This window comes from Aethina tumida, chromosome 5 (genome assembly GCF_024364675.1).
Source record: "Aethina tumida isolate Nest 87 chromosome 5, icAetTumi1.1, whole genome shotgun sequence".
Lineage (NCBI taxonomy): Eukaryota > Metazoa > Arthropoda > Insecta > Coleoptera > Nitidulidae > Aethina > Aethina tumida.
This window is the reverse complement of record NC_065439.1, coordinates 1444935-1462053: the sequence shown is the minus strand read 5'-3', so window position 1 is coordinate 1462053 and position 17119 is coordinate 1444935. Positions and strand designations below refer to the sequence as shown.

The 17119-nt window shown below is 23.2% G+C and overlaps 2 protein-coding genes across 2 annotated transcripts; one reads left to right on the top strand and one right to left on the bottom strand.

Annotated features, from left to right (window-relative positions):
• Positions 1–688: 688 nt before the first annotated feature.
• On the top strand, positions 689–10916 carry LOC126265549 (uncharacterized). Its single transcript, XM_049967325.1, has 2 exons — positions 689–1013; positions 10693–10916. The coding sequence occupies exons 1-2, from the start codon at positions 833–835 to the stop codon at positions 10914–10916; spliced, it is 405 nt and encodes a 134-aa protein (XP_049823282.1). The 5' UTR covers positions 689–832.
• A 1574-nt stretch (positions 10917–12490) lies between these two features.
• LOC126265642 (uncharacterized) lies at positions 12491–13663 on the bottom strand. The gene is made up of 2 exons (XM_049967717.1): positions 12991–13663; positions 12491–12937 (listed from the first exon to the last, which is right to left on the bottom strand). Exons 1-2 carry the CDS (start codon positions 13079–13081, stop codon positions 12648–12650), a joined length of 381 nt encoding a protein of 126 aa, XP_049823674.1. The 5' UTR covers positions 13082–13663; the 3' UTR covers positions 12491–12647.
• Between the last annotated feature and the right edge of the window lie 3456 nt (positions 13664–17119).

Below are 17119 nucleotides of genomic sequence, written 5' to 3'. Positions count from 1 at the left end.
TCATATTATTTCTAATAATTTTTGTTAATTTTTGAAAATTTGTGAAGATTTCTGACAATTTCTGATGATTTCTAATGATTTCTAACGATTTTAGATAATTTCTGATGATTTCTGTTTATTTCTGCTAATTTATGTTGATTTCAGAAGATTTCTGATGATTTCATTTTTCTAATTTCTGATGATTTCATATTATTTTTTATGGTTTCTGATGATTTCTGATGATTTCTAGTGATTTCTAACGATTTTTGATAATTTCTGATAATTTCTAATAAATTCTGAAGATTTCTGAAAATTTTTTAAGATTCATCATGATTTTTGAAAACTCTTGAAGACGTCTGAACATTTCTGAAAACTTCTGAAGGTTTTGGAAATTTCTGTAGATTTCTAAAATTCATCACATATTTCATTTTTAGTTTCTTCCTCTAGTTTGCATAAAAAAAAAAAATTGTAGGCTAAATGATTAAAGTGGAATAATAAGATTGTCCTTGTTTGGTCTTGTTTTTTTTTTTTCGTTTCTTTCACCCACACATTGAGTTTAATTGGGCCTTAGCACGCCGCTGTCCCACCGCAAACAGACCATCGTCGTCCGCTACACTTCCATTAAAGTAATTGAAGCGTGTCCCGAGATAATATTTAACATTAAAATAGAGTCATTACACGGGTCCGTAGCGACGGCAGAAAACGAAAACGCAGCCACGAGGCGGTGGGCAGAACGGCGGCACGAGATAGTCGCCATACCGCAGGCGACTTCGCACCAGGACAGTGATCGGGGTGATCAAGGATGTTTTGTTGACAGGTTTTGCGGGGTTGTTGTTCGTGCGAGAGAAGAACGATGAACGGGTTGTTGTTGTTGTTGTTGGTCGTTTGCGTGGTGGTGTTGGGCACGTCGGCGACAGACGCCGAAGGGAGGGATGCGAAATGCTGCGAGGCCACGAGGGGGTTGACCACGTGGCAGGGGTCCTGGGAGATATTTCCCACCGCCGGGACGTGGTCCTTTCAGACGAAACTGCCAGGTAATTGTTTTTTTTTTCCTTTTTTTTTTAGGTGTTTTCATTTGCTTTATCATTATTTAGGTTAAATGTCAATTGTTATGTAAATTTAAATAATTTTCTAAATTTCTAAATGGTAATAACACTTTACGATTACGGAAAAACCTATTAATTTTACTATAAAACAGTGGCAGTTGTTTATTTTATTAAAATAATTTTAATTTAATTATTTAACATTAAATTAATTATTAAAATTTATTAATTTTTTCTTTAAATAACAATTTTAATACTATTTGTTAATTAAAATCTAATTTTATAATTTAAACTTAGTTAACCTCCTACAAATTAAATATTACAAGATATTTTGTACATTTAATGTTATTTTCTTTATCTATTTCAAATTTTAGTGAATTAAATATTTTAATTTAATATTTAAAATATCCCAAAATTGATATCTTATAAAAAAAAATAATAAAAAATATAAAATTAATATTTATTTATTCATTTTTCTCCATAAATTTATTATAAAAATTCATTTATTTTTATTATTATTACTTTACGTAAAATAATTTTAGTGGTATAAACAAAATTTTTTAATTTTTATTTATTATTAAAATTAGTATTTTTATTATCTTAATTTTTTAAAATTGTATTAACAATAATAAAATTAAAATTTATATTTATTTACTTATTCTATTTATTTATTCTAAGTTCAATAGAAAAATCCATTTATTTTTATTAATTTTAAAATAACTTCAGTTTCCCAATATGGAATAGAAAAATAATTTAATTTTATATATTTATTTTTTCTTCATAAATGTACTATAAAAATTATTTATATATTTATGTTGCATTAAATAACAATTAATTAAAATGTACTAAAACTTGTTTTAGATTTAATAATTCACTTATTAATAAAAAATATTTATTTATTTTATTTAAATTATTTAATTTTTTTAATTTATTTAATTTATTTAATTTATTTAATTTATATAATTTATTTAATTTATTTAATTTATTTAATTTATTTAATTTATTTAATTTTTTTAATTTATTTAATTTATTTAATTTATTTAATTTATATAATTTATTTAATTTATTTAATTTATTTAATTTATTTAATTTATTTAATTTATTTAATTTATTTAATTTATTTAATTTATTTAATTTATTTAATTAATTTATTTAGTTTATTTAATTTGTTTAATTTACTTAATTAATTTAATTATTTATTTTATTTATTTATATCATTTTTTCGATTTATCCTATTTATTTAATTTGTTTCACTTATTTATTTCAATTTTAACATTAAATTAACTTCTCAAAGTGTTTATTTTTTAATTTTCTATAAATCCCTTATTAAGATTAATTTATTTTTATTATAATTAATAATACGTAATCTTTTAATATCAAGAATTCTATTTATTCCCTTTATTCTAATTGTATTATTTATTCTGTTTATTTTGTTCATTCTGTTTATTCTGTTTGTTTATTTTATGTATTCTATTTATTATTTATTTAATAAATATATTTATTTTTTACTATTTTTCTGTTTATTCTGTTCAATCTGTTTATTCTGTTTATTCTGTTTATTCTGTTTATTCTGTTTATTCTGTTTATTCTGTTTATTCTGTTTATTCTGTTTATTCTGTTTATTTTGTTTATTCTGTTTATTCTGTTTATTCTGTTTATTCTGTTTATTCTGTTTATTCTGTTTATTCTGTTTATTCTGTTTATTCTGTTTGTTTATTCTGTTTGTTTATTCTGTATATTCTGTTTGTATATTATATGTATTCTATTTATTATTTATTTAAGAAATATATTTATTTTTTTATTATTTTTCCGTATAATTTTATTACTTATTTATAATTTATTCACTATTTTATTATTTTAACCTCAATAAAATTACATTTAAATTAAATATCAACTATTAATAAATCATTTAGTAATATCATTTATTTTTAATAGAAAAAATTTATTTAATAAAATAACATTCATTTTTGTTTATTTATTTTATTAATTTATGAATATTTATTTATTTGCCTATAAGTTATTATAAAAATTAATTTATAATTATTATTATTGTTTTAAACATTATATATTTTTAAATTAATTGTATTTAATTATTAATTTATTTATGTTTAAAATTATTATAAATATTTTAAAATATTAAAAAATATATTGGTGTTTTAATATCAATAATTTGAATACAATTCCAATTAAATTAAATGATAATTACTAATGGAACAATTTGTTTTGCTTCGAACTGGTTATTCAATAAATTACTTAACAGCCTTCATAACTATTGTAATTAATAATAAAATTCATTTAAAACGAAGTGTGATTATTGTGAACTTAAAGTGCGTCACGTAATTACTGATCATACCTTACAAAATCGATTAATAATCAACGAAGCAACTGTTCCCTGATCTAGTTACGCCATAAACTTTTAAAAGGCGTAACTACAAATCCAACACCTGTTCAACCAATTTTTAAAGATTCTATGAATGAAAAATTGTGATTTATTGTGAGTAAATTTTGAACTAGATCTTCAACGTTATTGATTTTGGTGAATTAAACAATTACATCTGTCTAAAACTCATTTGTTGGGTATTTTAGAATATATTAATTGAATTAAACAACAGTTAGTACCACGGGTACTCACATGAATGGGCTAAACGTTAGATGGTAATTGGGAATGCACAAAAAAAAATCAAGGAAATAATTTTCACAGTTGGTTAAAGTTGTATTTATTGATCCACAAAAGTAATAATCGATTCAATTCGCCTTACAGCAAAAAAATCCAAAAACTAAAACAAATTTGTGGCAAATAAATATAGATTTAGTTGTTTGTTAAGGCAAAGGAACCAACAGCTTTAGTTTAACAAACATAGGTGGCGCTAAACAGATTTATTAATGTAGACAACCAACCATGGGAGTTTTCGGTGTCAACAGCCAAGACACAATTTACTTCAATTTTCTACAAATAAATGGCAGCTGACGCTTGTTCCGCAAACGACTAAGCAAACATCGTTGACATCATTGAATTATTTATTACGAATTGCAGGTTGTAAATTAAGCTGGAAGGCTTCCTGAAACTGAAAGAGTTTTTACTCTTATTTCGCGTTGATGAACATCTCCGAGTCTGCGACCGGGGAACCGTTAGTGCATATTACAAATTCCATAAATGATTGTCAATTACACACATGCATTTTTAGTATCTTTACTTTTTGTTTTTGTACTGTAATAAATTCTTGAGTTTGAGCACAATGGTTATATAGTTGTAATTTAATCTGGTACTGTTAAGCTGGAATAATCTTCATACTATTTTTAATGTCATTGCTTATTGTTGTTAATAAGAATACACACATGGCATTTTATTAACAGCTTACGCAATTAACAGTGAAATATATAAATAAATATAACCAAATAATAAAACATTTTAAATACTTATTAAACCATTTCTAGACATAATTAATAATAATTATTCGTTAAACAACAAAATTATGTTTAATAATGTTTACAACCATTTTATTCCCGCAAAGAAAAATTATGTAGGTAACTCTAAAGAGAATTATTAAACAAATTATTTATTTATTTAGCCTCATGTTGTCCTTTAAACTACTAAAATGATAATAAAATTGAATGTTAGTTACTCCTGTCAATTTCAGGTCTGTATGAATTTTTATACTTAAATAATAAAATGGAAACAAATGTCAATTATGAAAGAATAACTAAATATATATACATTAACATTTTAATTGTTATTAAAAATAATAATTTAGTTAATTATTATTTATTAAACTATTTAATTTATGAAAATAATGTTATTTATTGTTGCCAATTTCTGTGGTACTCAATACATTATATAACAATATTTTAAAGCAGAATAAATAATAATATTTAGCCTTATATTATCCTTTAAACTACTAAAATGATAATAAAATTGAAAGTTAGTTACTCCTGTCAATTTCAGGTCTGTATGAAATTTTATACTTAAATAATAAAATGGAAACAAATGTCAATTATGAAAGAATAACTAAATATTTATACATTAATATTTTAATTGTTATTTAAAAATGATAATTTAGTTATTTATTATTCATTAAACTATTTAATTTATGAAAATAATGTTATTTATCGTTGCCAATTTTTGTGGTACTCAATATATTATATAAAAATATTTTAAAACAGAATAAATAATAATATTTAGCCTTATATTGTCCTTTAAACTACTAAAATGATAATAAAATTGAAAGTTAGTTACTCCTGTCAATTTCAGGTCTGTATGAAATTTTATACTTAAATAATAAAATGGAAACAAATGTCAATTATGAAAGAATAACTAAATATTTATACATTAATATTTTAATTGTTATTTAAAAATGATAATTTAGTTATTTATTATTCATTAAACTATTTAATTTATGAAAATAATGTTATTTATCGTTGCCAATTTTTGTGGTACTCAATATATTATATAAAAATATTTTAAAACAGAATAAATAATAATATTTAGCCTTATATTGTCCTTTAAACTACTAAAATGATAATAAAATTGAAAGTTAGTTACTCCTGTCAATTTCAGGTCTGTATGAAATTTTATACTTAAATAATAAAATGGAAACAAATGTCAATTATGAAAGAATAACTAAATATTTATACATTAATATTTTAATTGTTATTTAAAAATGATAATTTAGTTATTTATTATTCTTTAAACTATTTAATTTATGAAAATAATGTTATTTATCGTTGCCAATTTTTGTGGTACTCAATATATTATATAAAAATATTTTAAAACAGAATAAATAATAATATTTAGCCTTATATTGTCCTTTAAACTACTAAAATGATAATAAAATTGAAAGTTAGTTACTCCTGTCAATTTCAGGTCTGTATGAAATTTTATACTTAAATAATAAAATGGAAACAAATGTCAATTATGAAAGAATAACTAAATATTTATACATTAATATTTTAATTGTTATTTAAAAATGATAATTTAGTTATTTATTATTCATTAAACTATTTAATTTATGAAAATAATGTTATTTATCGTTGCCAATTTTTGTGGTACTCAATATATTATATAAAAATATTTTAAAACAGAATAAATAATAATATTTAGCCTTATATTGTCCTTTAAACTACTAAAATGATAATAAAATTGAAAGTTAGTTACTCCTGTCAATTTCAGGTCTGTATGAAATTTTATACTTAAATAATAAAATGGAAACAAATGTCAATTATGAAAGAATAACTAAATATTTATACATTAATATTTTAATTGTTATTTAAAAATGATAATTTAGTTATTTATTATTCATTAAACTATTTAATTTATGAAAATAATGTTATTTATCGTTGCCAATTTTTGTGGTACTCAATATATTATATAAAAATATTTTAAAACAGAATAAATAATAATATTTAGCCTTATATTGTCCTTTAAACTACTAAAATGATAATAAAATTGAAAGTTAGTTACTCCTGTCAATTTCAGGTCTGTATGAAATTTTATACTTAAATAATAAAATGGAAACAAATGTCAATTATGAAAGAATAACTAAATATTTATACATTAATATTTTAATTGTTATTTAAAAATGATAATTTAGTTATTTATTATTCATTAAACTATTTAATTTATGAAAATAATGTTATTTATCGTTGCCAATTTTTGTGGTACTCAATATATTATATAAAAATATTTTAAAACAGAATAAATAATAATATTTAGCCTTATATTGTCCTTTAAATTACTAAAATGATAATAAAATTGAGAGTTAGTTACTCCTGTCAATTTCAGGTCTGTATGGAATATTTAAATATTAACACGTCAATTATCAATGAAGAACTAAATAGATTACATATTAATATTTTAATTATTATTAAAAAATATTTAATTATTTATTATTCATCATACTATTTAATATTAGAAGATAATGTTGCTAATATCTGTTCTATTCAATAAATTATTATAAATATCTTAAAACTCAATAATAATAAAAAACGTATTTTGTTGTTTCTATTATTTTGTAATATGACTTTATAAAATTGCTTTTATTTAATAATTTATTAATTAATCATTCTTTATGTTAAATATCTATAACTCTACTGATTTAGGCCAATAAATGATAAATATAAAATAAAATAGTGGGATGTAATAATTAAAGAAACCTGTAATATGCTACTTGAGCTTCTGAAAGAGAGATGGCAGTGTGAACATTTATTAAAATTTGATAATATTGATTTGTGTTAACAAATTCAGTTAAAATCTAAACAATAATGTTAAAAAGAATAAATTATTAATTCATCAATAAGTAAATATATTTATTTTTTAATTAAATGAATAACAAAACAAAGCAATATAATTAAAAAGTATTTTTTTATAAAAATATTCAATATTGTCTAAAATATGTAGACATAAATCTCAAATAATAATAATAATAAACATATATACATCAACAATATATATTAAAAGTTAATTTGTAAATAGTTTTGGGGGATAATTAAACTACTTTAAAAAATGTAATATTCATTCTAATAAGTACTTAAGTAGCAATTGCTTTGCGTTTCATTTGTTCAAATCCCATTAAGTTCACAGTCGTAATTTATGGTGTGATGCGTTCATCCATGATCGTAACCGGAAACCGGGATTAATTTACTAAACCGACAAAGAACCAAATTAGTTATTAATTTCCCCACCAAAAAGAAAACCGATCGCACGTATCGTAAACAATTGGAGGCGCGTTTTTAACATAAAATTAAGGCCCGTCAATAACATGCACTAGAAAATATTGAAAAATCGAATTTAGAACAGTGAAATTTGTGGTGGCGAATCTCGTCCCACAATAACGTGGCATTGTTGCGTTGAAATGTGTAATTTGCCATCGACATAAGTCGATCTCGGTTGATCGGTCAGTTGGGTCACATTTTTAGAAATATATATTTTTTATTTTTGTATTCTCGATTTGAATAATACGGCACGAGTTGTTTTAGAAACTGGCATTGTTCAACGTACAGAATGGTAAATATTTTTAAATTATTTTATTCTTATTAAATTGGAATAATATAATATATATAATATAAAATAAATAAAAACTAAAGAAATTTATTGACAGTTAAACTAAAATTTACAGTTACAAAATAACTGAATGGATTGAATTTTAATTGAGAAAAAGTATATATTTGTTTAAAACATTCCTAAAAGCTTTATTGTGTAGTGAACAGACTTTCGATTTTGTTTATTGTATCTATCGTAACAATTATACTTTCTAGTAAAAATTGAGATTTTTCTTCTCTTAAGTGTTATCTAAATAATTTCTCTAATATGATTTTATTAAATTAGAAATAATAGTTTGATGAACAACTAACGACTGAAATATAAATGTTTATTAAGTTTTTAAACATTTTTATAAAGTTTATTGTGTAACAGTTTTTTCTTTTGATTCATACAGATGTATCTATATAATTTTACTTTCCAGAAATAAAATGAACTAAAGTAACTAACAGTAATTACCTTGTGAACAATAAATACTTAAAAAGGGGTTATATACATTCTTTTGAAATATTTTTCAACGATTTTTTGAATGATTATTTTCCTATTTTATTCCTTCAGTGTTGTCTACATAATTATTCTTTTTAAAAATGAAATTGACAACAGAAACTAACAGTATATGATTTTATTAAATTGGTAATAGTTTGATGAACAACTAACGACTGAAATATAAATATTTATTAAGTTTTAAAACATTTTCTTAAAGTATATTGTGTAACAGTTTTTTCTTTTGATTCATCCAGATGTATCTATATAATTTTACTTTCCAGAAATAAAATGAACTAAAGTAACTACAGTAATTACCTTGTGAACAATAAATACTCAAAAAGGAGTTATCTACCTTCTTTTGAAATATTTTTCAACGATTTTTTGAATGATTATTTTCCTATTTTATTCCTTCAGTGTTGTCTACATAATTATTCTTTTTAAAAATGAAATTGACAACAGAAACTAACAGTATATGATTTTATTAAATTGGTAATAGTTTGATGAACAACTAACGACTGAAATATAAATATTTATTAAGTTTTAAAACATTTTCTTAAAGTATATTGTGTAACAGTTTTTTCTTTTGATTCATCCAGATGTATCTATATAATTTTACTTTCCAGAAATAAAATGAACTAAAGTAACTAACAGTAATTACCTTGTGAACAATAAATACTTAAAAAGGGGTTATATACCTTCTTTTGAAATATTTTTCAACGATTTTTTGAATGATTATTTTCCTATTTTATTCCTTCAGTGTTGTCTACATAATTATTCTTTTTAAAAATGAAATGGACAACAGAAACTAACAGTATATGATTTTATTAAATTGGTAATAGTTTGATGAACAACTAACGACTGAAATATAAATATTTATTAAGTTTTAAAACATTTTCTTAAAATATATTGTGTAACAGTTTTTTCTTTTGATTCATCCAGATGTATCTATATAATTTTACTTTCCAGAAATAAAATGAACTAAAGTAACTAACAGTAATTACTTTGTGCACAATAAATACTTAAAAAGGAGTTATTTACCTTCTTTTGAAATATTTTTCAACGATTTTTTGAATGATTATTTTCCCATTTCATTCCTTCAGTGTTATCTACATAATTTTTCTTTATAAAAATGAAATTGACAACAAAAGCTAACAGTAAATGATTTTATAAAATTAATAAATAATTTATTCATTATTCAGTAAAAAGTTATATAAAATACTTACAATAAATAATAAAACAATTAATTTATCAATTATTTTTGATAATTTATTATTATTTATGTAATTGCCAATTATGGAATATGTATTATGATAATAATAACGCACATTACAATTTAATAATAAAGTTGTCAGTCACATTTAGCGTATACATATAAATTGTTAAACTGTAACATAAAATAAAGAGCCGTAAAAAAACAATTTCCATATTACACCAGTTAATGAGTGTCTTTGCTTTCGTCCACGCATTTTAAAATACTACAGTCACAATACATTGCTATGTAGATCTATGCCATTATGTGGAGAATTCAACCTAATGTCATATTATCTAAAAAGAAACTATATATAACTGTAACCTAATTTTTTTTTTTAACAGACGTACTTGTCGTATTCTACTGTTATTTTCTACCGTGCTGGTTTATGTGGATTATTTGTTTGGCGCATCGGTTTAGCCTGTGGCGTTATCAATTGCAGTCATATTTAATGCAAAATAAATCAAATCAATTTATGCCACAATTATTCGTTTTTGTTATAAAATCTACTTCTTCGGTTAAAGAATTAAGTGGCTTCAAAATGTTAAAGAGAAACTTCTGCCTCATCCAACAAATATTTATTATTTATTTTTGTCCTTGTCCTATTTTGTACTCAATAAGGGCTTTAATTATAAAGAGGAAGCCAAAACTAAGGTTAATCTTTTCTTCTTGGTCTTGATGAGATTATGCTTCTAAATGACAACGTAAGACCACATTTCTCATTAGAGACTTAAATTAAGCTTCAAAGTGTTAAAAGGGATGTTATAGCTCATCCATTGTATACTCCAGATATTCCTCCATGTGACTATTGCTTATTTTTGTCGTTGTCCTAGTTTATAATTAGGAATCAGTTTAAAGTTATGAAGATGGAGTGAAAACTAAAATGGCGCTTCTAATTTTAGAAACAATGGACGACGAGACGAGCCGACAGGAACGCGGCAAGTACAAGGTGAAGAAAAAATTCAAGAAGTTCCTGCTGCCGCTGCTGCTCGCCTACAAGCTCAAGTTCTTCACCCTCATCCCCGTGCTGATCGGCGGCCTGGTGCTGCTGACCGGGGCGACCGGACTGGCCGGCTTCTTCTTCGCCCTGTTCGCCGCCACCATGGGCCTTAAAAGTGGACACTGAAATTAGTTTCTTTTTTAATTATTTATTTGTACATAATTGTTTAATTTATTTTTCTATTTATTTCATGATTTACAATTAGCCGAGTGTACGTGTAGATTAGGTTAACAACAAATTTTGAGCAACACAAGTTTTTGCTGTATTATAAATATATTTTAATATACAACTTTATATGTAGCCATATAAAATACTCAAATGTTAAATGAATAGCATTTGCTCAGAAAAAATATTAATGTTTTATTGAAATAAATTATAAACTTTTTTAATGATTTTTTTTTATTCTGAATAATTTCAAATTAATTTGTATTTTTAGAACCCCTACTTAATACTCCCTAGTAATTCAGAATACATTATTTAATCACTAAACTATTCATTATACACATCCAAAATAATACTTTCACAGGATTATTCTGTTTTCGGCTGAGGTAGGCAACCCAGAGTACGAAATATTCCGGTTACACAATTTTATTATTATCAAGTTCAGTATTTGTTTAAATATTGACTTCTGATAGTTTTAACATAAAAATACTTATTTCTTTAGCACTGTTCCTTGTGAAACATCAATTTCATTTGTTAATTCGGATGAAAGCAGTTTTTAAATTTGAATTTTTTATCTTATTCAACTTTTGTAACAATGATGTTCTCCTGAAATTGCTAATATAGTTTTAATATTTAATCAGTAAACTATACATCACATACTTTCATAATAATACTTTCACAGGATCGTCCTGTTTTCGGTTGAGGTAGGCAACCCCGAGTACGAAATATTCCGGTTACACAATTTTATTATTAATTTAAGTTCAGTATTTGTTTAAACATTGACTTCTGACAGTTTTAATATAAAAATTCTTATTTCCTTAGCACTGTTCCTTGTGGAACATCAATTTCATTTGTTAATTTGGATGAAAATCAGATTTAAAATTTGAGTTTTTGATCTTATTCAACTTCTGTAACAATGATGTTCTCTTGAAATCCAGGAAAATTGCTAATATAGTTTTATTATTTAATCACTAAACAATTCATCACATACTTTCATAATAATACTTTCACAGGATTGTCCTGTTTTCGGTTGGGGTAGGCAACCACGAGTACGAAATATTCCGGTTACACAATTTTATTATTACCAAGTTCAGTATTTGTTTAAAATTGACTTCTGGCAGTTTTAACATAAAAATACTTATTTCTTTAGCACGGTTCCTTGTGGAACATCAATTTCATTTGTTAATTCGGATGAAAGCAGTTTTTAAATTTGAATTTTTGATCTTATTCAACTTCTGTAACAATGATGTTCTCCTGAAATTCAGGAAAATTACTAATATAGTTTTATTATTTAATCACTAAACATATTTTCATAATAATACTTTCACAAGATAGCACTGTTTTTGGTTGGGATAGGCAACGTAGAGTACGCAATATTCCGGTTACACCATTTTATTTTTATCAAGTTCAGTATTTGTTGTTGTTCCTAATAATAATTGATATTTTTTTAATTCTAACATTGCAGCCTGTCATGTAAACTAATAATATTATATAAATATAATCATATAAACTCTTAAAAATGGATTAGGTGTTTTCGACATTATACAAATAGAAGAAATCGTCATCACTAAAAACAACTGTCAAATAAAAGATTATTAAAACTTTTACACTGTTTGTTTAATAATTATATTTAGAATAGTGACATTGAATTTTGTAACTACTAATACATGAACAATCAATAAACTATTCAATCAATCAATCAATCAAAGTATCTGAATGATAATACGGATACTCCTCCAAATCCCTGTAATCATCCTTAGTCCATTGATCATTCAGATGTATAACTTTAACAACCGGAGATTGATGCTTCAACGCCACTTTAACATAACCCACTATCGAAGACAAAATCAAACTCATCAGGCTCAACAGCACCGAAACACTGGTCATGACCGCCATAACTTTGAACGCCAGCGGAAATATGACCGCCTTGATAATAAACCCGCCCAAAATAACCGGAAGCAGATACTTGTCCTTCTTCTTGCGTCCTGCAAGAACAAAACCTTAATCCAACCTTGATTACAATGATACTCTGACTCACCCTCCTCAAAGGTTTCATTGTGCAGCACCACTGTGCTGATGCAATCGATGTGAACGACGAGAATAAACAGCAGGAGCTTCTTGCAGGACATCACGACATTTACTGCCGTTTTCCCACATTTTCTAGTCTGCAGATAATGCCACCCACGAGTGATTTAACATGTTAAACGATTAAATTGCTCCCTCGTATCTTACTGACTTAGTTCCATTAATTCGTTGATTGTAACCGAAGTTGAATTTAGTCTTGTTTGAAGGATGAACTGGGACAATTTTCATATCAAACAAATGCGAAATTATTCAGCACATTTTACTAGAACAAACCGTCTGCAAACAACAAAGAGTGAAGCAATAAAGAAAGTAACGTGCGTAACAAGGTGCTAATTGTCCATCCGTCTCCTTAATCATGCCGAGTGAAAACGAAATGATGAATTACGTTTGAGTCATATTTTAAAATGTATCAGAAAGAAAAACTGTCTAGGGGGAAATGACCTATTAAACTATATGTTGTGTTAATATTGATTTAGAAGAGTGACATCTTAAATTTATTTTGGACGTGAGAGTTTCCTCGTCACTGTGTCGCTTTGTGGATGTTTGAAGAAATTTTCGTTCATTTGCATTTGTTTGACATTAAACATAGAGTTAAAAACATGATTTCATTACGTATTTTAATATTAAATTAAAAAAATTAATTATATTACATAAAAAGTTAAATATCAGATACATATTCCAATTAAATGATTAAATACAAATATTGAATACAAATATATAAAGTAAAATGTGGCTAGAAGAAAAACAAAATAATATCATAGAAAACATATTGAAATGTCTGATTATAAAATGTTTTATTCGTTACATTAAAATGTAATATTAAAATTAATAAAAAATTCTGTTTAAAGTTTATTTAAGGTACACTTTCTGAATTAAATACGAATATAATAAAAAAATAAACTGCAGCAACAATAAAAAAGAAAAAACATAACATTTAATATCTAATTTTAAAATTAAAATTATTGGAAACCTGAAAGTAAATCCCTGAATTATAATTAAGTTTTTTTAAAGATACATCTTCCAATTAAATGATCAAATACAGATATTCAATACAACAATATAAAATAAAATGTGGCTAAAAGAAAAGCAAAATAATAACATAGGAAACATATTGAAATGTCTGATTATAAAATGTTTTATTCGTTACATTAAAATGTAATAATAAAATTCTGTTTAAATTTTATTTAAGGCACACTTTCTGAATTAAATACGAATATAATAAAAAAATAAACTGCAGCAACAATAGAGAAGAAAAAACATAACATTTAATATCTAATTTTAAAATTAAAATTATTAGAAACCTGAAAGTAAATCTCTGAATTATAATTAAGTTTTTTGAAGATATATCTTCCAATTATATGATCAAATACAAATATTGAACACAACAATATAAAATAAAATGTGGCTAGAAGAAAAGCAAAATAATAACATAGAAAACATATTGAAATGTCTGATTATAAAATGTTTTATTCGTTACATTAAAATGTAATATTAAAATTAATAAAAAATTCTGTTTAAAGTTTATTTAAGGTACACTTTCTGAATTAAATACGAATATAATAAAAAAATAAACTGCAGCAACAATAGGGAAGAAAAAACATAACATTTAATATCTAATTTTAAAATTAAAATTATTAGAAACCTGAAAGTAAATCCCTGAATTATAATTAAGTTTTTTGAAGATATATCTTCCAATTATATGATCAAATACAAATATTGAACACAACAATATAAAATAAAATGTGGCTAGAAGAAAAGCAAAATAATAACATAGAAAACATATTGAAATGTCTGATTATAAAATGTTTTATTCGTTACATTAAAATGTAATATTAAAATTAATAAAAAATTCTGTTTAAAGTTTATTTAAGGTACACTTTCTGAATTAAATACGAATATAATAAAAAAATAAACTGCAGCAACAATAGGGAAGAAAAAACATAACATTTAATATCTAATTTTAAAATTAAAATTATTAGAAACCTGAAAGTAAATCCCTGAATTATAATTAAGTTTTTTGAAGATATATCTTCCAATTATATGATCAAATACAAATATTGAACACAACAATATAAAATAAAATGTGGCTAGAAGAAAAGCAAAATAATAACATAGAAAACATATTGAAATGTCTGATTATAAAATGTTTTATTCGTTACATTAAAATGTAATATTAAAATTAATAAAAAATTCTGTTTAAAGTTTATTTAAGGTACACTTTCTGAATTAAATACGAATATAATAAAAAAATAAACTGCAGCAACAATAGGGAAGAAAAAACATAACATTTAATATCTAATTTTAAAATTAAAATTATTAGAAACCTGAAAGTAAATCCCTGAATTATAATTAAGTTTTTTTGAAGATACATCTTCCAATTAAATGATCAAATACAGATATTCAATACAACAATATAAAATAAAATGTGGCTAAAAGAAAAGCAAAATAATAACATAGGAAACATATTGAAATGTCTGATTATAAAATGTTTTATTCGTTACATTAAAATGTAATATTAAAATTAATAAAAAATTCTGTTTAAAGTTTATTTAAGGTACACTTTTTGAATTAAATACAAATATAATAAAAAAAATAAACTGCAGCAACAATAGAAAAGAAAAAACATAACATTTAATATCTAATTTTAAAATTAAAATTATTGGAAACCTGAAAGTAAATCCCTAAATTATAATTGACCTTTTTTGAAGATACATCTTCCAATTAAATGATCAAACACAAATATTGAATACAACAATATAAAATAAAATGTAGCTAGAAGAAAAGTAAAATAATATCATAGAAAACATATTGAAATGTCTGATTACAAAATGTTTTATTCGTTACATTAAAATGTAATATTAAAATTAATAAAAAATTCTGTTTAAAGTTTATTTAAGGTACACTTTATGAATGAAATACAAATATAATAAAAAAATAAACTGCAGCAACAATAGAGAAGAAAAAACATAACATTTAATATCTAATTTTAAAATTAAAATTATTGGAAACCTGAAAGTAAATCCTTGAATTATAATTGAGTTTTTTGAGGATACATCTTCCAATTAAATGATCAAATACAGATATTGAACACAACAATATAAAATAAAATGTGGCTAAAAGAAAAGTAAAATAATAACATAGAAAACATATTGAAATGTCTGATTATAAAATGTTTTATTCGTTATATTAAAATGTAATATTAAAATTAATAAAAAATTCTGTTTAAAGTTTATTTAAGGTACACTTTTTGAATTAAATACAAATATAATAAAAAAATAAACTGCAGCAACAATAGAGAAGAAAAAACATAACATTTAATATCTAATTTTAAAATTAAAATTATTGGAAACCTGAAAGTAAATCCTTGAATTATAATTGAGTTTTTTTGAAGATACATCTTCCAATTAAATGATCAAATACAGATATTGAACACAACAATATAAAATAAAATATGGCTAAAAGAAAAGCAAAATAATAACATAGAAAACATATTGAAATGTCTGATTATAAAATGTTTTATTCGTTACATTAAAATGTAATATTAAAATTAATAAAAAATTCTGTTTAAAGTTTATTTAAGGTACACTTTTTGAATTAAATACAAATATAATAAAAAAATAAACTGCAGTAACAATAGAGAAGAAAAAAAACATAACATTTAATATCTAATTTTAAAATTAAAATTATTGGAAACCTGAAAGTAAATCCCTAAATTATAATTGACCTTTTTTGAAGATACATCTTCCAATTAAATGATCAAATACAGATATTGAACATAACAATATAAAATAAAATGTGGCTAAAAGAAAAGTAAAATAATAACATAGAAAACATATTGAAATGTCTGATTATAAAATGTTTTATTCGTTACATTAAAATGTAATATTAAAATTAATAAAAAATTCTGTTTAAAGTTTATTTAAGACACACTTTTTGAATTAAACACAAATATAATAAAAAAATAAACTGCAGCAACAATAGAGAAGAAAAAACATAACATTTAATATCTAATTTTAAAATTAAAATTATTGGAAACCTGAAAGTAAATACTTAAATTATAATTGAGTTTTTTTGAAGATACA

Coding starts and splice junctions, on each gene's coding strand:
- LOC126265642 (XM_049967717.1), bottom strand. CDS start 13,081: ATGTCCTGCAAGAAGCTCCTGCTGTTTATTCTCGTCGTTCACATCGAT. Junction 12,938..12,990: donor CAATGAAACCTTTGAGGAGG/GTGAGTCAGAGT, acceptor TTGTTCTTGCAG/GACGCAAGAAGAAGGACAAG.
- LOC126265549 (XM_049967325.1), top strand. CDS start 833: ATGAACGGGTTGTTGTTGTTGTTGTTGGTCGTTTGCGTGGTGGTGTTG. Junction 1,014..10,692: donor CTTTCAGACGAAACTGCCAG/GTAATTGTTTTT, acceptor TTCTAATTTTAG/AAACAATGGACGACGAGACG.